At 45.6% G+C, this 27192-nt stretch overlaps 1 protein-coding gene across 1 annotated transcript; it reads left to right on the top strand.

Annotated features, from left to right (window-relative positions):
* Nucleotides 1–685: 685 nt before the first annotated feature.
* ROGDI (rogdi atypical leucine zipper) lies at nt 686–27192 on the top strand. The gene is made up of 11 exons (XM_067551238.1): nt 686–903; nt 9911–9982; nt 11781–11863; nt 14326–14380; nt 16388–16468; nt 19289–19384; nt 21103–21201; nt 21804–21917; nt 22817–22866; nt 24263–24389; nt 26134–27192. The coding sequence occupies exons 1-11, from the start codon at nt 862–864 to the stop codon at nt 26173–26175; spliced, it is 861 nt and encodes a 286-aa protein (XP_067407339.1). The 5' UTR covers nt 686–861; the 3' UTR covers nt 26176–27192.

Below are 27192 nucleotides of genomic sequence, written 5' to 3'. Positions count from 1 at the left end.
AATGTACAGTGCTAAGGGCATGGCTTGGGTGATCGATAATGTGACAGGTAGCCCCTTTTATTTCTACGGCTTGAGGCTGAATCTGGCCAGGGTCAGTTGTAACCAGAAACTGTTGCAGGATTGCTCCAGTAGTAGCTCTTGTTCACTGCTCTGCTGCTAAAGAACACCAATGCTATAATGCCTCCGTTACATAGACCCTGTCCACCTCGTGTCTCTTCTCCTACCAGTGCAGCTGCACACATCCACCGGCCTGGTTTGCTGTGATTTAGTTCCAAATAGCACACGGTCAGCGGGGAGGGGGGAGAAGGGCGTGGCCTGGGACTTGATCTAATACAGGTAAATTACCAGCTGCGGCCTGTTGGCTCATCTATATGAGGGGCTTTCAAGGTGTGCCTGGGCTGGAGGCTAGAGCACAACCCTGGAGCCTGCCTCTTCCTGCTGGATTCCCAACCACGCCCTTCACCAACATTCAGCCTCAGGCCCCATCATCCCAACCCCGATTTGCGCAGCCTGTGACATAGGCACATACACTTGTGACGTCACATCAGCTTCATGGCGTCATCCCCAATCCCGCGCGTCTTTGCTCAGAGGTGGGGGGTGGGGACGGAGATCATTTCAGCCACTCACCCACTTCCCGCGCCGCGTTGCTAGGCAGAGTAGAGCCTGGGCCGTGGTGGGAGGAGGCGGAGTAGTGCAGGCCCTCGGCGAGGGAAGTAACCAATCCCAAAGCCGGCGGTGCTGGTACCTGGCCAATCAGGAGTGAGTGGGCAGGCGCCAAGCGGAGCGGGCGCCAGCCTGGCTCGGCCATCTGAAGCAGGGCGCTGAGGCAGCTAGTGACTGAGGCAAGCCTCGAACTGGGGGATGGCGGCCGCAATGGCGAGCGTGGCGGAGCAGGCAGTGCTGGTGAGTCCGGGGTCCCCTGCCCCCGTTCGTCTGTCGCCCGGCTGGCCCCGAGCGAGAGGTCACCCTGTCAAGGAGCTGGGTCCGTCCCGCCCGCTTCCCGGGGCTCCGCCCTTCTGTGTCTCGGGCCTGTCCTCACGCCCCCACCCCCGTGGTTGGGTGGGTCCAGCCCGGCCATTACAGCAGCGCCCGTTGCCGCCCTCCCCGAGCCGGCGGGTGAGGGTCCGTCTGGCGGTGGGGGGGACCCCCGCCGCTGTGGGACCCCTGCCGCTGTGGGACCCCTCCCCGGGTGCCCCGGAGAGGGCGGGAGGCGGGGGCTGAGGCCTTTCTTCCCTGCCGGGCAGTGCTCCCGTCGCTGCCCCCCGCCCCTCTCCGCCGTCGCAGACAGGGCGGTGTGGGTGGCATGGAGACGTCTCGCCTGGGGTCGTGGCATGGGCTCTCCGTTGACTGATCTAAGCAGAGAAGCTGAAGTTGGCGTAGCAGCCAAGAGGCAATTGCCATCCCTGAGCTCTTCTTTCAGATGAAAACCTGGCCGTGCTGCTCCACCCTCTCCGGACCTGGGGGCTCTGGCACACTTCCTTGGCCTCCCTTAAATACTGCTTGGGGGGCACACCTATTAGAGGAGGCTCTATCTACTGCCGTGACTGCTTACCTGTCGTCCAGTGTATTAGTCTCTTGTTCTTAGTATTCAAAGCGTTCACTCATATGGTCAGTGCCTCTTAGCAACTGTCTGCTGCCCTGTGTCCTTTGAAGAAGCCACTGGTCCATCCCCAAGATACGATCTTGAGGCTGGGAAGCCTTATCGGGTCCCGGGATGCTTTCTATCTCCGTACTCTCTAGTACGTCGTCTGTGACACCTTGCAGATCATGTCTCTAGCATTTTACTCATCGTTTTAGGGTCAGGATAGTAACTCACTGGCTGGAGGAAATTTTACAGATGCTGTCTGATATTTTTAGCTATTTCTAAGGTACCCAAGAGGCCTTTGGCCTTGGTTAACTGAAATTAAACATCAGTACTAAAGGACATTTTTATGACCAAGATGTGCAGGGGTTGTCCATCAAGAACTTAATTAATAGATCTACCTGCAACTATTCTAATTGAGACCTTATTGTAATCAATAGATGGGTGGAATAGCAGTTAAAACATCCCCAGCCTAAGGGCATGTCTACACTACAGACTTAAGTCAACCTGTGTTAGGTTGATTTACAGCCACTGAAGTAATTACTGTGGTGGCTACTGTCCACAACACCCTCCTTCTGTCAGTGGTGCACATCCTTATCAGGAGCGCTTCCATGGACTTAAGGTGGCAATGTAGGGGGCTGAAAGCCAGGGCCCTCAGCTTTGTGCAGCTCCCCTCCAGTAGCTCAGCAGCCCCCTAGGGACAGGGCTCCCTGTTCCCCACCTCTAGCTGCCCAGCTTTCTTGACAGCTGATGTAAGTAATGCAGTGTCTATGCAGACATTTCGTCAACCCTATCTACACCAACATAAGCTCTACGCCTCTTGTGGAGGTGGAGTTATGTCAGTATAGTAGGGCAGTGGCTTTCAACCAGAGGTACATGTGCCCCTGGGGGCACGCAGAGGTCTTCCGGGGGTACATCAACTCATCTAGATATTTGCCTAGTTCTACAACAAGCTACATAAAAAACATTAGTAAAGTCAATACAAACTAAAATTTCATACAGACAATGACTTGTTTTATACTGCTCTCTATATTATATGCTGAAATGTAAATACAATATTTATATTCCAATTGATTTCATAATTATATGAGGAAAATGAGAAAGTAAGCAATTTTTCAGTGATAGTATGTTGTGACACTTGTATTTTTAGGTCTGATGTTTGTAAGCAAGTAGATTTTAAGTGAGGTGAAACTTGGGGTTACTCAAGGCAAATCAGGCTCATGAAAGGGGTACAGTAGTCTGGAAAGGTTGAGAGCACTACTGTAGGGCACTTACATTGGTGGGACAAGGTTGTAGTGAGCACACTGACATATTTAGGTCAATGTAAGGCAGCTTATTAAATGTGTAGTGTAGACCAGGCTTGTGTAACAAAATAACCAACCCATCAAGATCTGCAGGAATATAGACATACCCCATCTTCTCAAAGAATCTCAGTCATCCCAAGCTGCTCAGCTCTTCTTCTCTAATCAGGCTTGTTTGATTTATGCTCCCTTCTGTCATTCCCTAATAATTCCTCAGATTAATTTTGATTAGGGCAGTGAATCAGGTTCTGCAGGAGTTCCAGGAAACCCCCAAATAGTAGCACTTGGATTATCTCAAACAAAGCCAGAGAACTTTGGATATGTCTTTTTGTTTATTTCTTATGGTCTCACATCACATGTATGAATTCATAATATCTGAGATTAGTCTTTTGATGTCCAGCTATCCAGCAACTCATGGAAGACCAGAATTTACATGGGTGCCAAAAGTAGCTCCCCTGAGGTATTTGAAAAGCTCAAGAAAAAACAAAGATAAATACTAGAGCCTGTGCACATCCTGATCTTTTTCTCCCACTCTATCCTGCCTATGCCGCCTCTTTCATAAAGGGATGTACCATCATGGAAACAGAAACAGGTTAATTATTAAAATCTCTGTGCTTTCTGAGTTAAAATGACCTTGGGCAGGGGATGTGTTATGATGTACTTTTAACTGCTGCAGAAAAAGGTCCCGGGTGCTGTAGGATATTAAGCAAAACAAACAAAAAAGCAAAGGAAGTCACCTTGGATGTGTCAGTCTGTTACGTGGCAGGTGCTACATGCCATTTGGTTTAAACTCATGCATGGATGAGTAAATTGCCCCAAATTCTACATATTGAGATTTGGGACTTCTAAACAAAGGTGCCTATTCTGAGCTGTAGATTTTTAACAAGTTCACAGAAGTACTTATTCCAAATACAGTTAACACAGTTCCAGCTTAAGTAACAAAATAAACAAACAACGCTTGTGTGAATGTAAATATGCCCCACCCTCTCCAAGTACCTCAGCTGTCCTCAAACATCTGCAAAAACAGCATGCCCTGAAGGTCAATACACTGTCTGTTCTGGACTGAGCAACAAAAGATGGGGACCAAGCCAGCAAACAGTCTGTGTGCCCTGAAAATGGATGAAATTTGGAATCTTAAAAGTAGTTTAAACTGTTTATTATGGTGGTGTTCTTCTTCAAGTGATTGCACATGTGCATTCTACTCTAGATATGCATGCGCCCAGTGCACAGTCACTGGAAATTTTTCCCTCAGTGGTACCCTTTGGGGTGGCTTGAGCACCCTTTACTGCTGTGCACTGTTTGTGCTGGTATAAAGCGTCTAGCTGACCCCGTGGTCCCTCAATTCCTTCTTACCACCTGGAACTGTTCACTTTGTATTCACAAGTTCTCTCAGTGGACTTTCTCTGTTTATTGTACATAGTTTTAGTGAAGTTTAGTAAATTAGTTATTGTGTTTATCAAGGTTTTTCATCCGATCCCCAGTACAGAGGGATGCCTCAGTCACTGGGCTTCAAGCCCAGCATCTCCTGCTACAAGACTATGCTCCTGAGCGACCAGCACTCAAGCTGCTTGAAGTGTCTGGAGGAAGCTCATATTGGGGACTGTCGCCAGATCTGCAAGGACTTTGTCTCGCATGAAGGAGGATCTGGAGGCCAGGCTGACATTCCTGCTCATGGAGGCGGCACTGAGACCTCCATCTGACCCAGGCTGATCAGACTCGGCACTGAGTGCCTCATCACTGGTAAGAAGTGCTCCTCCTACTCTACCGATCACCATCCCCAGTGCCTAGAAAAAGACATGAGAAACAGCCTGTTGAAAGGGGGGCAATCCCCAGCATCGAAGGCTGCCAGGCATGGGGATCAGTGTAGAGTATGATCTAAACCATAGCACTCCTCTGACTCGGTGGTATAGAAGCTGGCACCGTTGACTCCAGGACCTACACAGGCACCATCGAGTCTGGTACCAGAAGAGACTTTCTCGGTACCTACCACACTGGCAGCATTTACGGCTGCCAGGGACCTTCTTTCGCTCTTGGTACCAGTATCCCTGGCAGTACAAAGTCGCAGTTATTGGTGCAGGTGGACAGCAGTGAACCAGCTTGGTTGTTTCAATGTGAAGGGCGCAGTACCGTCAAAAGAGAAACTTACAGTGCTTGCCTCAGTGCGGACCTCTCCACCATTGGTACCAATCTCTGACACCATTGGGAATGGCACCCCACAGTCACTAGAGAGAGACTTGACCTCTTCTGAATTGGAAATCAGGTCTTGCCCTTCCCATCTTTGAAGCCGCTCTTGCTACTCCTCCAGGCATTTCCACCTTTCTGTGGATCCAAGCACAGGAGTACCATCGAGTGGTTGGCCATGAGGTCATTGGGGACCTACACCGGTTCAGTGGCCTTTTTGGTACTCTGGTACTCTGCCTTGGCTGTCTGTCAGGATCTGCAGAGAAAAAGAAATAGGCTTTATAGGCGGAGACCACCTCCCCTTCTACTTTTGCATCAATGTCTGCCCCACCCAGATATCCAGAGGGTTCTAAGCAGGTGTTTTGATGGGATGTTTGGGGATGCCATACCAGTTCCCATGATGCCCGACCCCATTTTTCCCTTGTTTGCTAACCGCTTTTCCCAGTTCCTCAGTGATTGCTCCTGTGTCACCATGGACCGTTGGGTGTTGAATCCTGTAGAAGTGGGGTACACCCTGCAATTTATTTCTATCCAGCCCTCTTCAGGAACCCCTCTCATGAAGAACTTTCGGTCTAAGAAGTTCAGTCTCTTTTTCATGTGGGAGCTGTAGAAGAGGTTCTGCAGAATATAATAGGGAAGGGTTTCTTCTCCTGTCTTTTCCCAATCCTGAAAGCCAAGGGAGGTCTCAGACTTATTTTTGACCTTTGTCAACTCAGTAAGTAACTCAAAAAGATAAAGTTCTGCATGGTCCCCTGGCATCCATTATCCCCTCCCTAAATCCCGGAGACTGATACACTGCCCTTGATTTAAGAGATGCCTTCTTTCATGTGTCAATATACAAAGGACACAGAAGGTTCCTCAGATTTGTAGTGAACTGGTCATGCTACCTTTCCTGAGGAGGTCAGGGGTGCAGGTATGCCATTATGTAGATAACTGGCTAGTCAATGGCTGGTCCAGAGCTCAGGTAGTGTTCAACGTTTGACTCATCCTGTTGATGTTCAAGGCCCTAGGCCTTCTGATCAATGCAGACAAATAGACTTTACCCAGGCTAGCATCTGTCTCCCAGAGTTACGATTCCAATCAGTCTGATCCCTGGTAACATACCTCAAATGTTATCCATCACAACAACCTGAAATTGTATGAGGCTCCTAGACCACGTGGCCTGGTGCACATATGTGGTGCAACACACAAGACTACACCCCAGATCCCTCCCGAAGTGGCTGGCCTCAGTGTACTTGCGAAGCCTTCGCCATCTGGACACTATTTACGGTTTCTCCATGGGTTCTCATCTCTCTAAATTGGTGGTTTGATCCTCTCACCATTTGTGCTGGTGTTCCCTTTATATACCCTCTACCGTCAATGACTGGTCTCAGACGCATCAGCATGAGTTTGCAGCCCCTCAAAATTCAGAATCTGTGGTCTTTGGTGGAACTTTCCCTTCATATCAATGTCAGGGAACTCAGAGTAGTTTGCCTGACCCCTCAGGCTTTCCTGCTCCACATCAGGGGCAGAAACGTGGCAGAAACTCACCTCAGCAGGTCTTTCTTCAGTCACCATGAGTGGTCTGTTCCTCTGGATGTGGTGAGAGACATTTCCCACCCATCGGGGACTCCCTGAATAGATCATTTTGCACACAAGTACAACAGAAGGTGTCACCAACTCTGCTTCTTACAAGGCCACAGTCCAGGTTCCATCACCGACGCCTTCCTGCTACCTTGGACAGGACATCTTTAGTATACTTTTCCCCCAATCCCACTCTTACACAGAGTGTTGCTAAAGATCAAGAAGGACCGGGCCCAAGTTATTCTGATAGCCCCAGCATGGCCCTACCAACACTGGTTTTTCACTCTGCTAGACCTCTCAGTGGTGACTCTAGTCCCATTCCCATTGTTCCTGGATGTGACTTCTCAAGATCATGGTTGGTTGCTCCCACCAAATCTGAGCTCCCTTAATTTAAGGGCCTGGAAGCTCCATGGCTAAAGCCCAGAGAGCAGGCTTGCTCAGAGCATGTTCATCAGGTCCTACTAGGTAGTAGCGGCCTCTTCACCAGGGCTACTCATGTCTTGAAATGGAAGTGGTTCTCAGTCTGGTGTCCCAGTGTAGAGTCTTTCCCATGTGTTCATCCCTCCAAAACATACCCCTGAAACAGCAAAGCTTAGCACATTCTTCTATCAAGGTACACCTGGGAGCAATATTAGCTTTCCATCCTTTGAAAAAACAGACTAGTTATCCACCAAATGACATGACAGTCAGATTCCTCCAAGGCCTAGAAAGATTATACTCTCAAGTAAGGGAGCCAGTTCCCTCTTGGCACCTGAAGCTAGTCTTGTTAAAACCTGTGGGACCACTGTTTGAGCCTCTAGCAACGTGCTCCTTATTATATCTCGGCTGGAAGGTGGTTTTCTTGATTGCCATTACTTTGGCCCAAAGAATCTCTGAACTCCATGCCCTTGTATCGGAGCCCCCATACACAATCTTCTTTAAAAATAAGGTGTATTTACATGCTCATCCCAGTTTCTTCCCGAAAGTGATTTCACAATTTCATAGCAATCAGACAATTTACCTACCTGTCTTTTACCTGAAGCCTCATGCAAATAACAATGAACAATGTCTTCACTCATTGGATGTTAGACAGACTCTAACTTTCCACAGAGAAAGAACTAAACCATTCTGGTGGTCTGGTGGCTGTAGCAGACAGGATGAAAGGTCTCCCAGTCTCTTAACAGATAACTTCATACAGTATAACTTCATGTATTCGCACTTGTTATGATCAGGCAGATGTTTCGCTGCCAACTAACCTGACTGTTCATTCCACAAGGTTGCAAGCATCCTCAGCAGCATTTTTAGTGCAGATTATAAAACAGCAATCTGGTCATCGATGCGCATGTTCTCCTCCAGTTACACCATTTCTCAGCACTCGAGAGATGATGCCAAACTTGGTCGAGCTGTACTGCAGTCTGTGTTTATGTGAACTAGGATCTCTCTGCCTATTTAACTGCTTGGGAGTCACACTTAGAGTAGAAAGCGCATGTGCAATCACTCGAAGGAAAAACAGTTACTAACCTTTTGTAACTGTTTGAGATGTGTTGCTCGTCCATTCCTTGACTTGACCTCCTACCCCTTTACATCAAAGTTTTCTGGAAAGAAGGAACTGAGGAGGGAGTGTGGGGTCAACTGGGTGCTTTATTCTGGTACTGACGGCGCGCAGCAGCAGGGGCCACTCGAGCAGTCCTGACAGGTACCACTGAGGGGAAAATTTCTGGTGACTGCACCAGGCTCATGCACACCTACAGTAGAATGGACATGTGCAGCACATCTCAAAGAACAGCAGTTAAGAAAGCTTAGTAACTGGTTTTTTTTTTTTTTAATAGCTGAAGATATTGGGGAGAGGGAGTGTGCGAGTGAGGGAGCACCAAATGAAAGGAGACTGTCATCCTCTAGGCTTTGGGGCAAGTCCTTCACTTTGCAGTGAATCTGTTTTCCTGCTCTCCCTCCAAATTGAATTTATCACCCCAAAAGTGACAGTTCTTAAGAACTGAAAGGTTTTTCTTTTAAACATTTAATGTGTTCAGTGTGGTTTTGTGAAGACTCGTTCTAAGAAGAGGTACTCAGAGAGGGATTGTCTGATTCTCTGGATTGGATTTATATTGTTTGACTTGCTGTAAGCTACCTCTGTCTAGCAGATTCCCAAACCTGATTCCACCAAAGGATCAAACCTCTCATTTTTTCCTTCCAGATTCCTGCTATAAAGTATCTCAAGCTTTCATTGATACTTAGTGGTTAACAGGTATTTTATGAAGTGCAATTTTATCCAGGTGTTGTGCATCCAACAGGCACATCTGGCAGGTTAATGAGTGTTATAACCAAAATCTTTGCTCTAGCACTCATTCAAAATGTATTTGCTAGCAGGACAGTTTCATGTCAAGTGAAAAGAGCTATGTGGAAGTCCACAGACTCTAATACTTCCCCTAGTACACATTAGTAGGAATGGTATAGTCATGTGGTGAGGCCACTGGCCTAGACGGGGATTTGAGAGACCTGGTTCAATTTCTGACTCAGCCACAGACTGCCTGTCACACCTTGGGAAAGACACTTAATTTACCCTGTGCCATTGTTCCCATCTGAAAAGTGGGGATTGTCCTTCCTTACTAAGTCGTGAAAGTAATCCTCCCTCAACGCATGCACACATACTACCTTTAGTGTTCTTCTGACCAAGGGTATTTTTATATTAATACTTCAGTTTTGCAGCTTCATATTCAGGAACTGGCTTTCATAGGTTTTTTCCATAGCAGACAGCTGGCTGTGAAGTCGGTTGTTCCACCAGATCTGAACTTGTTTATTACTGAATTTGTGCAAACACTTCAGTCCCCTCAGCTGACTTTTTATTTCAGGTTCTTTCCTAATTAAGCTGCTCTGTGTGGTAAATCACGTGGCTGAGCGCATTATAAGAACATGGCTAGAACAGCTTCAGAGTTTTCAAGGAAGAAGGATCTGGGCTTTAAGCTTCATCTGAAACTGATATCTCCAAAAGCATAGAGACACCTAACACCATTCTTGTTCATATAATGCTCTAAAAAAACAACCATTTGCTCAGTGGAGTCAAGGCAAGATATTTTGAAAGGGACATAGGTAGAATGGAGAGATCAAGAAAATAACCCTTTGAACAATTCAATCACAACCTGCCTGCCTTTACTCTTGTTACATTTCCACCTGCATGTACCAGTAAATTTGTTCTCCATGGTGTATGTTTCTCTGTGCCTCTGAAAGAAATTGAGACCAAGCATCCTGTAAGAAACCCCAAGAGAAACTCATTGATGATTCCTGTTTTGTCTTTCTATGGCTGTAGGAAGAAGAGTTTAAGTGGCTTTTGCAAGAGGAGGTTCATGGTGTCCTGAGACAGCTGCAGGATATTCTGAAGGTAACGACTCAGTTCCACCCATGCATGGTGAATTTGCCTTTTCAGTTGCTTTTGTCTGATTGCGGTGTTCTGTGTGAACACAGTACTGAGGAAAGGTACTGGGATGACAGCCCTGGAGAGAAAAGACCTCTCTTTATCCCCACACCAAGTATAGCAAGGCAGCATTAGGTCACATTTCTCTGTTGCTCTCTTGTTAGTTTGTCTCTGCTCTGACTTGGAGGGCCCACCCCACCTCTCAATGAGAAGGGGAGTTCAGTCTCCATGTCCCATTCAGTCATTGGCCTCTCTGCTGAGACGCTATCACTGGGGTTCTAATTATATCTTTCTGTGATGTTGATACATCTTGGGAATCTGGACCCTAGCATCTTTTGGAAACATGTTTGTCTGCTCCCAGAGCCTTATCCTATAATGGGGGCTTTTCCAAACAAAGCATGGCTATAAAAGCCTGATTGCTGTTGCACTGAGTAGCTAGTCTAGTTGTTTCAGTGACATCATGGGAGGTTTCTCAGGGCATCATCTATCTAAAGGCCATGCAGATGCCATGCTGTTGGAAGTTCAGGAATTCCACTAGCAATGTATGCTCCTCCTTGTTAGTGTGTGCGCTAATGTTCTTGGTTACAGAGGATCTAGCTGTAGCAGTTTTTCCTTTGGCTCCGAACAAGCTCTTTATGTGTGCCACTTAGGTAGGGTTTGTTTGCTTACTACTGTGTACACACCATGCTTATCTACAGTAAAAATTTAGGGCATTCTCCACTATTACTCTCTGTCCCTGGTGCAGCTCTGCTGAGGCTACCAAAAGCAATTGTGCCACATTAGACCAGCCCCCAGATTCTGGTACAACCATACTGTCTAACCCTTAATGTTCAGCTCTTTGAGAGAAGATAGGAAATTGGGACTGTAACTCTTCTATTGTCTGCCCAGTTCAAGGCAACTGCACCTGTATTCCCCTCTGTGGTCTCACAAGGACACCCACTTGCAGGCTTTTGGTTCCCTAGCTGTTACTTACCTCTCTTGGGTGAGACCCATCTCTCATCCTTCTGATTGGGGTATTTCTAGGCCAAAGAGTTCCCTGCTTCCATTGTGTTATTCCCAGCAAAGACAGTCGGCCTAAACAGACCTTCTTACGTTCTCTTCAGAGACTGATAACTGGTATACCTTGTAGCTGTAGCAATTACCACGCAGCATTTCCTAAGCAAGCCTATTTTATTCTTAAGGTAAAACCATTACAGAGAAAATATATTAAAAACAATAAAAGAAACTACACACATGCTAATAAGCTAACTAGAGAACACCCCCCCAACACCCCCCCCCCCAACCCTAACATGGGCTCTGGCAGGAGCAATCCTTTAAAACCCCACCCCAGGGATTTCCTTGTGGTTTCAAGTTCATCACAGCTTCACCCCAGAACAAGCACACAGTCTTATGGGGCCTCGGTAGGCCGAATCCTTCCAACCCTTCCCTAAGGATTGGGGCCTTCCCTGGACTAGGGTTCCTGTCTGTTTATTTGGTCAGGAAGAAGGCCTGAGCCAGTTTAAAACCAGGCTATTTATCCAAAAATCCTTTCTTTGTCTGTTGGTCTTTGGAGAATCCAGTTTGAATTAGTATATGTGCACCTTTCCAGGGGAATGGCTTCAAAAGGCTGATAACTAAAGGAATTACATTAGCATCCCTCTCCTAGAGGAATTACATACAATGTTTAATACAGTGGGCTGCAAAGGTATTAAACCATAAGGTTTGTCCAGGATATTGCAGAATATTGTCAGTCTGTCAGTGTCAGCTCCCCTTTGCTCTTGCACAGGAGGCTTCTCACAGGTTTTCTTTGCCTGTTGGTGGCACAGAAGGAACAGTCAAACAGGAGAACTTCATGCTGGGCACTTCAAGGTAAGTGTTTGCAAGTTGGGTATCCTGGTATTTGAGGCTGTACTACTGTCTGTTTAAATCCGCTTATATCTAGGAGATACATTTGGTTTTGCTCACCAAATGTGAATGCTAAGATGAAGTGAGTTCTGGGATGCTGGATCCTGTAATCCACAGTCCTTTCCATGTACATGTTTGGTCTTGGGATCGTTCTTGTGAAAGAAAGGAGGGGGAGGGATGTTGAGGATTGAGACAATTCACTCCCATTTTACACAGATTCTCCTGTCGTTGCTATGCTCCATTTAACATCTGAAGACACTAGAAGACATTCATAGTTGAGCACATTCATCTTCTAGTGACCCAGGCACCTGGCTTGCAGAGTTCAGAAGCTGATTTACATCGATGCACAATTTTTCCTTCTTTCCTACAATGTCTGTGACAGTTTGGCAATATTTGTCTCTTCTCACTTGCTGCTCTCCTCATTTACTTTACTCGTTTGCATGTCACATCCTCCTCCCTCCCTCATTTCATCTGCTTTGTTAGATAATGTGGAAAGCTGAATGTAGTGGCATCTCAAAAAGCAGCAGTTCAGGGCTAAAATAAGAGCCCCATCCAACACCTGTAGCTGGAAGCTACCCACTTGGTGCTCTGTAAATCCCACTTTAGTTGTTGTACTATATTACTCCCACAGCTGAGTGGTTGGGTCGATAGCTGAATAACTGCTTCTAGATAGATGTTGAAATATTCAGACATAATTTCATTATTTGAGTCTTTACTGCTGCAGATTTCCAGCCCTTTCAAAAAGAGACTGTCACTGTGGGGAAAATCTGATGCTATTTTGTTGTTTGTATTTTAACAGGTGGTTATCATGTACTCATTTAATCATTGTTTAATAACCTTTTAAAGAATGAACACTTGATTTTCCCATCTGTTTTGCTTTCTTGCCATTTTATCAAACATCGATTGTGTTTGCCTGCTAAAATATACATACCTGTCCTTGTTTACTCTTTGTATATGCATTAGCATCTTTGGTAGTGTACATACAGGATGGGAAGTTCATGTCTTTGATCCCATAAGAATAGTGCACTCAAAAAAAATCACTCCTGTGGTAGGTTTAAGTAAAATTAGATGCTTGCCATCAGATTAAAATAATTTTTAAATGAATCACATTTCAGGTTTTACCAATTTCCTGTTTGAGTCTGTACTGGAATCACCAGGTGGTTTTCCTGGCCATATTCTGATTTGTTACTTCACTGCAGAATAGTTAGATCAATTCTCACCGTGCTCAAAGTGTGAATAATGAGGAATCTCTGTTTAGTGCTTACATCTGGAGACCTGGACTCAGGGAATCTGAAGTCTGTTCTTGGCTCTGCTGCTGACTCGCTGTGTGACTTTGGGCAAGTCCCTTAACCTCTGTGTCTTAGTCTCCCCAAATGTAAAATAGGAAAAACATTTACTCAACTCACCATGCAGTTTGAGACCTGGGTGAAAGGTGCTATAGGAGTGCAGTTACTACTAAACTATGTCTGAAATAGTCACCATTTCTGAGCCTGCAATCCAGCTCTACTTCTGTAGAGTTACACAGTTGACAGTGAAACATGCTTCCAAGAAAGTTCTCAGCGCAGCTCTGAATCAAAGGATTCTGGTATCCAAGGGGGAAAATCTGTGGGCATTTATAGAGTATGCAGAGAGTGTCTCTGTCATTCCTCCAGATGTTTCTTTCTGTCAACTATCGCTTCAGTCTACTTTGGGTTGAACTGCAACAGGTTTGTCTCTGTCAGATGCTGGGAGACCATTGAGATCATAGTGTCTGTGTTAAATGAGATGGGATCATAAAGTAGAGTCTTTAAAGCCCGAATATTTTACTCTTCTATCATTGTTTCATGTAAACCTGTAACAAGATTGAGGAGAAGGTGGGACCTTTGAAGAAGGTGACCAATTATCCAGTACCACCCTTCAACTTCCTCTATAGCGTAATCAGCAAACAATCAGATTATAACAGATCAGATTATAACCCAGTTTGTGTTTTGTGTCTGTGCTGTTAGAGCCAGAACTTTAATGTTTAAACAAAAGTGTTAATGTTTAAACAGTGAACAAAGTGTTGATTGTTAATACAGGGATGGGATACTAATACTAGTTTAGGTTGGTACCTTGGTGCTCTAAGCAGGTCACTTATGCAGGAGAGCATCTCTCAAGCAATAGGATAGTCACACTGACAGGAGGCTTGATCTAAGAGCAGTGGTAAGAATGTCTCTCTCCAGCTCAGCTGTCCACAGGACACACTAGGACCAGCACTAGAGAGTTCCACTGGGCCCACCTGAGAGTGGGGAAGGTCCTTGCTGCCCCCTGCTATGTTGCTTTTTGGGTGGTAAGGGTGGAGGTTGGCCACCTGTTTTTGTTGGGTATGGGTTTGACTGCTTCTGTATGGGTCTTGGTAGGCTGCCTCCTGTGACTCTCTCTGTCTTAAAACTGTTTTGTCATTCCAGCACAGACCAGGTGAAAGGAGTGTTGATGCTTCAAGGAGATGCCCTATGCCAAGCTGTGAGTACCAGTCCACACCAATCATTTTGTGCTAGCACTGGGGGTTGAGGGAGTGGTGGATACCTTTATTCTTCTCTTTTCTGATCAGTGGTGAATCATACTCTTTACCTTTCTTCTCCTGCCAGACCTTATCCTTTTGGATGTCAACAAGCAGTGTGGTTTGTCAAGCTCACTGGAGATGGAGCTGCCCTCTATGGTGGTGATTGGCTGGTTGCTGTCTAGTGATGACACTTAAATACCACAGTGATTGCATCTTGCCATTGCTTTGGTTGGTTTTGTAATAGATTGTGATGCCAGCTGAACGTGCCAGGCAACTAAATGAAGATGCATCTAAGTCTGTGGCCTGAACAAGGGCAATTCTTGTGTAGCTGACATGCTGCTTGGACACATGATGCCAGGGGTAGAAATCTGTATCTAGGAAAATCTGAGTGCGGGGATGAGGAGGAGGTAGATTCTGTCCTTACAGGCATGTGCTAGCCTGCAGGGGTTGTTTTCTCCCAGTTAGGGAGTGGCACCTTGGTTAGCTGCAGTCCACTCTTAATCTACATGGTGTATAACTTAGGTCTGTTTCAACTCAGTTTGCACAGTTGTCACTCACTCATCTGGGACAATTATTTATGATGATCAAGTGAAATATCATTAGTGTTTGCAATATTATAATCTTGAGGGTAGATAGATGAAGGGCTTAATTACCATGTGTACTGTAATAGAACCTTCTTAGGTGAGAAAACCATCAACTATTTCTTGCCCCTTATTTCTATCAGAATCGTAAGACTGGAAGGGACCTTGAGAAGTCATCAAGTCAAGTCCCCTGCAGTTTTGGCAGGACTAAGCATTATCTAGACAATCCCTGACAGGTGTTTGAGGAATCTCCATGACTGGAGATTTTTAAGAGCAAGTTACACAATCTCCCTAGCCAATTCATTCCAGTGCTTAACAACCCTGATAGTTGGGACATTTTTTCTAATGTCCAACCTAAACCACCCTTGCTGCATTCTAATTCCATTGCTTCTTGTCCTATCCTCTGAGGTTAAGGAGAACAATTTTTCTCCCTCCAGCTTGTAACAACCTTTTATGTACTTGAAAACTGTTATCATGTTCCCCTAAGTCTTCTCTTTTCCTGACTAAACAAACTGAGGTGATTTTGTCAGAGTTCCTTCAACACCTCCTGAAATGAACGGGGGCCCAATTCAATAAAGGGGTTGTCATGTGATATACCTTTATATGATCTTATGTCAGCAAGTTAAAGTATGGGTTGGATGAATGGACTATCTCCCGAAATAAGAATAAGGCAAATGAAGGATTGGCTCAAAACAAACTGGAGGATTGGGCCAAAAGAAATAGTACTGCCGACGAGCTTAAAATGGGGGTACAGCAGTGTGCCCTGGTTGTCAAGAAGGCTAATGGAATATTGGGCATTAGGAGGGGCATTGCCAGCAGGTCTCCGTGGACAATTTGGAGAGAGTGCAGCGGAGGGCCGTTAGTCGATGGATCTTTGAGAGATGACAGAACAAGGAGCAACGGTCTCAAGTTGCAGGGGGGAGGTCTAGGTTGGACATTAGGAAAAAGTTTTTTACTAGGAGGGTGGTGAAGCATTGGAATGGGTTACCTAGGGAGGTGGTGGAATCTCCATCCTTAGAGGTTTTTAAGGCGGCTTGACAAAGCCCTGGCTGGGATGATATAGGAGGTTAGTCCTGCTTTGAGCAGGGGGTTGGACTAGATGACCTCCTGAGGTCCCTTCCAACTCTAATATTCTATGATTCTATGATTCTATGATTTATGCCTTGCGTCTATCTCCCTTAGAAATAAGAATAAGGCAAAGAATTGGCTCAAATAGTACTGCTTAAAATACCCCCACTCCGTAGACCGTGTCGATGGATCTTTGAGAGATTGGTGCGAGGCTTTGAAAGGGTATGACCAGCACTTTTTGTTCAGTGGAAGCCATCTCTGAGTTTTGTGGGAGAGCTCCTCTCATCTCTGCTTTTTTTCTCTCTCTCTCTCTTTAAGGATATTAATTTGAAAATGCCCAGAAATAACCAGCTTCTGCACTTCACATTCCGTGAGGACAAGCAGTGGAAATTGCAGCAGGTATTGTTATCATGCGTCTTCCCTGTGCTGAGCATGTGCCCTCCCGGCAGCCTGCATAGGCCTTCCCCTTCAAAGAGGAAAGGAATGAACTGTCTTAATTGGGATTCTCCAGATCCCAGGACCCACCTTTCTTTGTGTGTTGGAGTGTGACAAAGGAGGGGAGCAGAGGTGTGAACTGGTTGGGATTAGGGTTTTAGAAGAAAAATAGGTGGATGCTACTAGTTCCTGAGACAGCAGTGAGAAACAGGATCTCTGGGTTGGAGTGATGAGCCTGTGAAAGGAGCGAGTACTGAGAGCACCCAGGATGTAGCTGTCTGTCTGAATGCCTGCTGAATCTTGGCTGAACAGGGAGCAGCTCATCAGTCTCTGAGCTGGCTCAGAAGTCTGCTGCATGAGATCATTTCTTCTCCATTCTCCTCACTAACAGCATATGCCAGTGCCTCATACTCTAGTTATAACTGGATTCTTCAGTTGGAATAAAACCAGATAACACCACTGAATGCAAATGGGAAAAACTCTGAGTCTCTTCTTCATACTGGTATTGCTTGCCATTTCCATTGCTGGAATAGATCTGGTTTCTGGAAATCCAGTGCCCAGTTTCATGGAACTGAAGTTTTTCACCGTTGCTGTGAAGTTTAAAAACTGACTCTTGGGTTCTATGCTATGTAGGCCCTTCCTTATATGTTGTGTTGGATTTTTTTTTTTTTTTTAAACAAGTGTATTTGGACTTCGATAGTGACTTTTGTGACACTTCAATCTACAGCAGATTGAGAGCTGTAAATTAATGGCATTTTAAAAAAAATTTAGCTAATTGCCATGTTTAGACTCCGTGGTAGATGAAACAAGCCCTGGGTTGATCTGGGCTTTGAACCACTGAAACTTATGGCTGGGTTGAGTTGTTTGTGCTTTGCAAACAAAGGAGCTTTTGTGATGCACTCAGCAGTGCTGCCTATATATAGTGACTCTCTTGTATTGCTGCTCTATTGATATTCTTCCACCATCTCTTAAGCACAGCTCCTTCCTTCATTTACTTTGGAAGGACTTGTGTCTTAATGTTATTCAGACAGGGAATGCGAGAGCCTAAAAGAGTTAGAATAATAGTATTTAATGAGATTATGGGGAGACCTTTCTCCCGTTTCCATTTGAGTCAGAACAAGCTGCCTGTGATAAAATATCATGAGTGGGCCTTGTCAATCAGAGGAAGCGCTGTGAGTCTGTGTGGAGGAGAACCAGAAGGGGATGGAAGTTGTTTCTTGGACAGGGAAAAGGCTGGGAAGTGGAAGGGAGAAGGGGAGCAGGGCTGGAAGAGGAAGCAGGGAAGAGGGGAGTCCTTGTATTGACAAAGATGACAATGTGCATCACTGTAGAGCCTAGTGGCCTAAGTTGCTCCCGAGTCTCTTGCTCTGGAATATTCCTGGAGGTGGGGGATCTGGAGGGTAGTATCCTGTGATGCCATGTCACGAGTGCCAACAGTATCTGAGTTGCCAGCTGCATGCAGCATAATAGGGGTTTCGCACTGGACATGTTTCCTCCGTCTACAGACGCCCTCTTCCGAGTCCCAAGACTTCTGCTGGGACTTCTGAGCTGTGTGCCCTGGGAAAGCAAGTGCAAGTCATACAAAGGCTTTTTTGTAAATCTGTCCAGGACCTGCACTAGGTGAGGTTCAGTTCAGCACTCTGGAGGGTTGGGCCAAGATTTGAGGGAGAAAGGAAGCTTCAGACTACAAATTTCCCATGAATAACGTCCAGAGTTGTGTGTGTCAGTGTTACATTTGCAACTGCCATGTAGAATTTGTCTGAAAATGCCAGCGAAACATGTCCTTCACAGTGTACTGCTCTAAACTCAATCAAGTGCTTTTCTGTACACAGCGACTGCCTCTTACAGTGACTTGTGTGTTGACACCTCCCCGTTCATTAATCCCTTCCTCTGTTCCAGCTCCCACACCAGTCTCTGATGCTGAGTCTCACTCCCACTTGGAGTTTCTCCTCTGCTAGTGGATGCTCTCTTTGATTTGCTTTTCCTCACACATGTGTTATGGGGCAGCTCTGGCAGCATTGCTCTGTTAACGGACAGTATGCTGCATTCTCTCTTGGTTCACAGAAGTTCCTGCTAGATGTGCCTCCAGTCTATTCTGTCAAAGGTTGCTTAAGAGGCAAGCCCCAGTAGTGTATTTCTCCTCACCCAAATGCTACAGCAATGAACCTGATTCAGAGGAGTTGATAAATATTCCCATGAATCTTAAAGTTAGAAATCAATGCTTCTGGCTCTTTTAAAGTATTCAGATATTGTATTGGTTTCAGCTCTGTGGCAATGATTCTTAAGAGCAGCCATTGCAATCAGGTCACAGCTGGAGCTGGAGAGACTGGGCAAAGACAGTAACCAGGATTTGCTCTAAATGCCCTGTATCTTGAACAGTGGATATGCCTACCTATATAGCAATGTATCTCTTTTGTTTCTGGCCTTGATTTCTCATAAGATCTGACCACCTGATGTCTCTGCTCCATCAGACCAGCTGTGCTATTTTGATGGTCCAGGACATAAAATAGCAGGCCCCAGAGTTCAGACCATGTTTCTTAAAATGTCTGGTGTGATAGACCATTAATTTTATGGTCTGAGTGGCTGAGATAACTGCTTGCTTCAGTGTTGAATGCTGTGTACCCAGGGGAAAATGCCTTTAGTAGTATGGGCTGGTCAGCATGTCACATGGTGTCTGTGCAGCAATAAGGGATGGATCCTAGGAGACAACAGTGGGATCATCTACTTTCTAGCGTTACTTCAGAGGGAACTGCTTCGACAGGACTGCATTTTATACCTTTGCAGATCCAGGATGCTAGAAACCACGTTAACCAAGCAATTTACCTGCTCACAAACCGAGATGTAAACTACCAGTTCAAAACAGGCTCTGAGGTCCTCAAGGTGAGTAGAACACTCTATGGGAGGTGGGATAAGAGGGCAGAATCTCTTAATTCCACATATCTCTCTTTTTAATGCAGCTGCAGTGTGTTGGATTCTCTTGTACTGAGTTGAAATCTGCAGAGGCTGGTCTCACGGGGAGTCTTTGATAGATCAAGGACTTGAACCCAGGTTTTTGGCTAGTGCCCTAATCCCTGGACAGTAACTTCTCACATTAAGTGTGAGAAAGAAAAGCCTGTTCATTTTTTACTTGGGCAAAGGCGATCAAACAGGAAAAGATCAGCAAATAAGACTACCACCCCTTATGCTCCCTCGGCAGGGAAGGATGGAGAAGATGAGTCATAATACAGAGTGACTTAAAGTTCTAGTAGTCATGAACTCTGTAGCAGTTCCCCGAGAATGCTGGCTGGGCAGTCCTCCCAAAATAGGGACTGTATCTGAGGAAATCCATCTTCAAGATATAATATTCCTGCCAGGTGAAAAAGCCACCACTGTCATAGGAAAGAGCTTGCTCATTTAAGGCCCCAGTCCACAAATACTCAAGAGTGTGCCTAACTTGATTCACATGAGTAGTCTCATTGACATCCATGTGACGACTCATATGACTAAAGTTCTGCACATAAAGGATTGGAGCCCATTAGAGCAATTAGGCAACATTTTTCTCTTCTTTTGTATGTAAAGCTTCCAGAAGAGCTTTTAGTGTCTTTAGATCCCCTCTATGACTGTCAGCACTTAAAAGCTTTACATTGTTTTCTCTGCTGTTTCTTAAAAGAAATGCCAATTGTGCTTTATGTAACTGGAGTTTGAAGTGACTTACACTGAAGTGGGATGGAGGGAAATGTGGCTGACACGTCTGAAAACATTCTTGTCCTCCTTATGTAAGGCTGCATGACAGCGGTACATCTTTACCAGCAAAATTACACTTATACAGCAGCAATTTTCTTTCCCAGTAAGTCTCTGAATTCCCACTCCTCTTTTCTTAGAGAGCTATCTGTATAGTCTCACACCCTGCCCAGCTGGAGCAGGTTCATTTTGTTTCTAACCCTGTTGCGAAGGAGGGTGTAAATTTAGCATGAAGATTTCACAGTGGGATCCCATAGGTCGGGGAAGGGAGGTAGTCGGATACAAATACCTTCTGTTGTTTAGAAGATTTTGCAGAGCAGATTGTGATGCTTATACTAGTTGTAAGGATGCAGGGAGAGGTCTGTAGCATGAATGACTCTCTCCTTGGTTAGGATTCAGAGCAGCAAAATATTTGGAACTCCAGGCTCTTGCAGTGGCAGAACTTGTAGAAAAGCAGAGGCTCTTGTATGAAATGTCAGCACTCTCTGAATCGGAAGCTTCTCCCGATGACAGTAAGTCGCTGGCGGAGCCTTGGAGTAATGCCAGTGAGACTGATGTGGTTTTGTTGGAAATAGCAGCAGGGAGACGCAATTGACAGAACATGCCTCCCTGTGGGCAACCTGACCAAGTAGAGTGCGATTCTAGCTGGACTTCATCTGAAGAGGCGCTTGCTCTCCAATGGTCTTGAAAGAGCTACTTGCTTCTCTTTGAGACTTGGGAGGGAGAGTGTGTTTAGAGTTGATGCCCTGCCCTGAATCAGTCCAACTCCTTGATGCAGTTTTCCCTGTACCAACTTATGACTGTTACCCAGGCTCTTCAGCTCACCCTCCAAAGCTGCATCAGGACCTTCAGACAGGAATGTGTGTTTTCTTTCCTAGCTGATGGATGCGGTCATGTTACAGCTGACACGAGCTCGAAATCGACTCACTACTCCAGCTACCTTGACCCTTCCAGAAATTGCTTCCAGTGGCCTTACGGTAAGCTTATATCAGTCTTGACCTATACTGTCTGTTCCCTTTCTTCACCCACTAGTGAGGGGTATCATGCCCCTCTATGATGGGGATGTGGTTTGCTGTATTCTGGTCTACCTTCTTTGCACACAGTGAAAGAGAATCCCGTTTTTAGTCTTGGATAATTTCCGTCATATGGAAGCAGTTGTAGACCCTGTGCTCAGCACTGGTGATCGGTCTGCCTCTCTCTTCTGCAGGGAGCAGTAGACGTGGGCTTAAAGAGCCCACAGGCAAGAGAAAGATCATAGCTTGTCAACTGGGCTTCTCCAGAGTAAACCTCATGGTCTCTGTAGGGAAACAAACTATGGAGCCTAACCCCCGTCTCCTCTTTACACACTAGTGTTGGTACAAGAGCTGACCAGAGGTCAGGTGCAACCAGAGAAATAGCCATCACGTATTGCCACGTCCCTGTTCCAGTCTCTATCAACATAGCTTTTCTTCTTTGCCTAAAGCTGTTAATGTTTCTCTGCCTCTTTTTTTTTTAATGGAAGGGACTGTACGGTAGTATTCCCCTGCCTTTAGAAACAGGATTCTCTCACTGATCCAGAAATCATTTCCTTCTCTCTTAGAAAATGTTCACTCCTGCTCTGCCGTCGGACATCCTTGTGAATTTCTACATCAACCTGAATAAGCTTTGTTTGACTGTCTATCAGCTCCATGCACTGCAGCCCAATTCCACCAAGGTAGTCTCCTTTCTTCAGCTTTCTCAGTCAGGGGAGATATTATGTGATGTTGTGAGATCTCCAGAGTATGAGATGAGTGTGTTTAGGGTTAGGTATATGGGTTTAGGTCAGGGTGAGACAGAATACCTGGTCCTCTTAGAAGCGTAAACTTAAGTTTGGACATGATGGGTTAGCAAAGATGGATTAGCTATCTGAGTGAGCCTCAGACAGAGTCATCACTAAATTTACCCACGTGACATTTTATTTTAAAAAATATGTTTGGGCCAATTCTTTTATAGTGTTAAACAGACACAGTCAAATTAATCGATGTTTTTCTAATACAAATCTCTTATTTGTGTTGCAAATACATCTTAGATTATTTAAACCAAAGGAATTTTAAAGAATTAATTTAATTTTCACAATGCTGCTTGGCCACTTCTTGCATTTCTCAGCTTGGACAGTGAAAATAAGGCTAGTCTGTTTTATTTGGTTTATAACCAGTTTCTAGTGAGTTTCACTCTCAGATTCTCAGTGTTGCAATGTTTTGGGATGCAAACCACATATGGCAATGGATTTTTGTTTTCAAAAAATAAAATACATATCTGGAACTATTTCTCTGGATCTTCAGTTTGAGCTGATCTAGGTCAAACTTAAACTGTTGGCCAAACTGGACCTGACAAACAATTCATATCCTCCTAAGGAGCAGGGAGGGATCAAATGCAAGAGGCTCTTTATCACTGCTTTTTAGTCATTGTTCACTCTGAATTCTTATGCATGTAACTGATGTCTCACTGTATATAGCAGTAAATGTGAGTCCAAGCTGCATTTTGTCAGTGCATCCTGAAAAATTATTTGATCATATTTTTTTCCTTATGTCAGATTTCAAGTGACTTAATTTCTCTTTTGCATCCTTTTTGTAGAACTTCAGGCCTACCGGAGGATCTATTCTGCATAACCCTGGGGCCATGTTGTAAGTACTGTCTTCAGAAGGTTGTATAGCATGTGTTAGGAGAGGGTGATGTCCCACCCTGACGAGGGAGGACTGACTTATGGCCAGATCATAGTCGCTGACATTAGCTCTGCTTATGAGTAGCTTTGAACTTTTGGCCAAGGAGAGCATCTGTTAGGTTAGGTCTACACTGTAGGCTTACATCGGTATAACAGAAAATTCACACCCTTGACCAACATAGTTATACCGACCTAACCCTGGTGTAGACAGCACTGTATCGACAGGAGGGCTTCTCCTGTTGACATCGCTACTGCCTGTCAGGGAGGTGGTATATCTACACCGATGGGAGAAGCTGTCCCCTCGACATAGGTAATGTCTTCACTAAGCGCTACAGCAGCACCATTGCAGCACATTCAGTAAGTGTAGACAAGCCCTTAGGTGGGCAGCTCCAGTGAGCCAGTGCTGAGGTTGTACCTGCCAAGCATCTGCTGCTTTCAGCAGCTGGAGAATAGCAAGATCCCTTTAATGACTCATTCCCTGGTACAGAGGAACATGGCTGTTCAAAATACAGCCCTCATTTATCGAGGAAAGGGCTGGCAGGGAGTTCAGACCTGTCACAAAAGAGAACATTAACCTCCCACCACTTCAATCAGTGTTTCATTCATTGTGCTTCTGTCCCTGCGTATGCCCTGCTTAGCCTATGCTTGGCACCCTGCACCTTGTCTGAGATGGGCCGAAACAGTTTCATATTCAGCATGTCTGGCAGGTGTCTGGTTTGACCATGTGCTTCTGACAGAAATCCTGATAGTTTCTTTCATAAGAGGGGGAAAGGATGGAGAGTTCTGTGATTCATACAGCTGCTCAGCACCTGGTGGTGGCAGCATTGTAACCGAAATTCACAATTCACTTAAGCTGTGAAATAGGTAGTGCAGTGAGCTAAATGCATCAACCTCCCCATTTAGAGGCCTGGGTTCAATTCAATTTGACTACAGGTATAATGGAGTTAAATGTCTACTGGATGAAACCTATCCAGGGTAGGTAGCCACCCCATCTGCCATCTGTATGGCTTAATATAGGACTGGACTGTTGGGGGCAGGTGCTTTGGCAGAGCTGTGGAGAGAAAGCTGCATAGCATATGTCTGCTAACTTAGCACAGAGCCTCTCTCTCACGAGCACTAAATGCACCTATAATTTACAGTCCAGTATGAAAGTGAGACCCCCCACCCCACCAGAACGGACTGTACTTGGAGCGAGGCTCAGCCCCTCTGATGTCAAGAACAGATTAATCTAAGCAATGTTGGTTACTGGCACTGTTTCCACCTATAGTGCTGGATGGATAGTGAACTCTGATTTAGCTAATTTATCCCCTTAGTACATCAAAGTCCATGTGAGAAGCTGTGGTGTGTTCTCTTTGCAGTGAGTGTGGCAGCCAACGATACGAAGTCAGCCATGTCCATAAAGTGGAGTGTGTGGTACCTTGGCTAAATGATGCCCTTGTCTTCTTCACGGTTTCTCTGCAGCTCTGCCAGCAGCTGAAGGACAAGGTAGGCACAAGGGCAGGAGTTCTGTTAGCAGGGTGCTCCCTTTGCTTCAAAAGGGTTTCAGATCTGTTACAATTAATTACCTACGTGCTTTCCTCAGCTAGAATGGATTTGACCATGAATGCTTGGCACAGAGATCAGTGTGCAGTACGACTTAGTTTTATGTATTGGTGGCACAAGATGTTCAGGGAAATAATGAAACCTGTTGCTATGGAGCTGACAAACCATTGGTGCTATGCAGCAGGAGGCTAGTTAAAATTCTGAATAACTGGGATATATTTAGAGGTATAGGGCTGTGACAGGGTTCTCTTAGCAGCTGCAGACAGAGTCTTTTGGAATCCAGCAGCCTGGTCACTTTGAACCTCCAGGCTACTGGTGTGGTTAGAGTAGGAGGGGGTTTGGATGGTTAGAAGTGTCACTTGTACCCATAGAGAATCTGATGAGCTAATGAAGTAATTGACTCACTAGCTGAATACCAGGGAGAAGGCAAATTGTATAAAAGGCTGGGCAAGGGAGCAGGAAGCGGGCTCCCTGTAACTGCTGCCCTGTTTGTGTTGTACCTGGAGCACAAGAGGAAAAACTATAATAAAGACACTTGGTGAAGGTGCCTTGGTGGATTGTGTATGCTGTGTAATTCATCCAGAGGACTTGCCAGCCAGGGTTTCCAGGAGCAGAAAGGGGAACCCATTCACAGGGTCATACAAGGGACTGGTTATGCTGTTTCAGTGTATTCCTGGGCTAAGGAGATGGTCGTACACTGAGAAATCAAGACGAGCCAGAGGTTCAGAGCCACTGGAGAGGCAGTATGGTCCAGTGGTTAGGATTTCAGACTAGGATTCAGGAGGCTTTGATATCTGTTCTCAGCTCTGCCACTGACCTTGTGCAAATCACCTCGTCACACTGCTTCGCTTTCCCCATCTGTAAAATGGGGATAATATTTACCTTCCTTTGCAGAGTGCTTTGAGCTCCTTGGATGAGAGTGCTATGTAAGAACGTGGTGATGTGGTATCATATTTGCAGGACATTATATGATACCTGGGGCAGGGACTCTCTCTTTCTCTGTAAAACATCGTGCACAATTATGGCTCTGGAGACCAATGTAAAAAATAATCATTGGGCCATTGTAACTGCTCTTGAACTTGGAAACAGGATGCACTCATTACATAGTCAGGGTTAGAACACTCTGGCAGGATCAGTAAAAACCCTTCAGGAACCAGTAGATTATTGATAGCGTTGTCTCACTACCGGGAGAGACATATTTGGTCCCTAGGATTCAAGCGTAGTCCTTTGCTCCTGGTTTGGCATGGACTGTGTGTGCCCTGGGGAAGTATGAAGGGAATGTCACTCTCCAGAAATCCTGCTGGCTGACACAAGCTCTTTGGTTGAGGATGTGCAGTGTCTGACCCCTTGAGCTGGGAGCAGCCATTGTTCTCAGTTAGAAGGTAGGGATGTAAAAGAAAATGGAGGTGGCTCCTTGGGATTTGGGAGGGGTATGGCTAAAGAGAGACTTGGAGAATTACTGACTCCACGTGCGGGCCCAGATCTAAAAGAATCATGGCCTCCTTCCAGCTTCTCTTTCCCCCCCAGAGCTGCTTGAAGGTCTGGCCGGTGAGACAGGGTGGGAGGAGGGATTATTTGGGGAAGAGAGCCGTCCTTTAACAGAAAGAAACAGCTTTAATCTCAGACTGATATTTAACAAGGATCTAGAGAACCCAAGAGCCTAACTGCTTTATCCCTTGTTTTCCAGATCTCTGTGTTTTCCAGTTACTGGAACTACAAGCTATACTAATACTTCCTGGAGAGTTTGACCCTACGCAACCCTGACCACTACTGTCCTGCTCCTCTTAGGAGGAAACCCCTGTGTACCAGCTGTGTCTAAACATGAGGAGTGCCATGTCACTGGCCCGTGTCTTGCCATAGAAACGGGTCAGTGCCCTCCAGAGACACCACCTGTAGGAGCTGCTTGTGCTTCGGACCTCAAGGTTCAACACATGGCAGCACAGAGCAGACCCCTAGCAGAGCTGTGATGTGGACTGTAAGCTTGCTCATAACTGCATATTCATGTGTAGAATGTTACTTATTTGCACCTTTCAAGCCCATAATGAGTTACGTGGTCCATGTACGAGGGGTTGGGGTGAGGGAAGACCATGAGCCAGTAAAGCTAATCTAATTTGCACATACCATAGGGATTGCTGGACCATGAGCAGGGCTAGGGAGGGACAGAGACAGACAAACACTAATTGGGACATGCTGAATGCTTGTCAACATGCAGCATCTAATGGATCAAGGGGATGCTGTCTCATGCATTGAAATAGCGTGCGGTGACCTAGAATGGTCCAGCAGGGTTTTTGAATGGCCCCAATCCAAGACTCATTCCTCCTGTCACACACCTTCCCTAGCATCTATCCAGATGTTTCTTGGAATACATTTTCAGATGTTCTTATTTGCAGCTGTAACTTCCTTCTCCCTGGCACCAATGTGACTGCGTGTTACTCCTTGTTTCTGAACCCCAGGTGAGCCAGTCATTTCTGTCTGCTAGAATGTATCTTCTACTCACCATTTGCACATAAACCTCTCTCTACCTAGCACATGAATGGGCAGAGCCTCTATCTGCCGTCTATGCCAGGTCTTGTGTTGTACAGTCTCTATGATCTGCCACAGGGTGATGCTAAACACAAATCTGTGGATAGGACCATGTTCCTGTGGAAGGATGGTTGTTATTAGCTGCCTAATTTATTGATGCTATGGTATATGAATTACCTCCATAACCAATTAATATTTGTGAAATAAAGTTCCTCTGACCAAA

Source organism: Emydura macquarii, unplaced genomic scaffold (assembly GCF_026122565.2).
Source record: "Emydura macquarii macquarii isolate MOO-44397 ecotype Brisbane River unplaced genomic scaffold, CSIRO-AGI_Emac_v2 contig_1348, whole genome shotgun sequence".
In the NCBI taxonomy this organism is placed as follows: Eukaryota; Metazoa; Chordata; order Testudines; family Chelidae; genus Emydura; species Emydura macquarii.
Note: the sequence above shows the minus strand (reverse complement) of the source record. Positions and strands in the feature narration are given on the sequence as shown.

Bases quoted from the DNA above. Each gene is read 5' to 3' on its own strand.
- ROGDI (XM_067551238.1), top strand. From the start codon at position 862: ATGGCGGCCGCAATGGCGAGCGTGGCGGAGCAGGCAGTGCTG. The intron at 19,385-21,102 runs GTGAGTAGAACA...TTTCTTTCCTAG, and splicing joins CAGGCTCTGAGGTCCTCAAG to CTGATGGATGCGGTCATGTT. The intron at 21,202-21,803 runs GTAAGCTTATAT...CTTCTCTCTTAG, and splicing joins TTGCTTCCAGTGGCCTTACG to AAAATGTTCACTCCTGCTCT.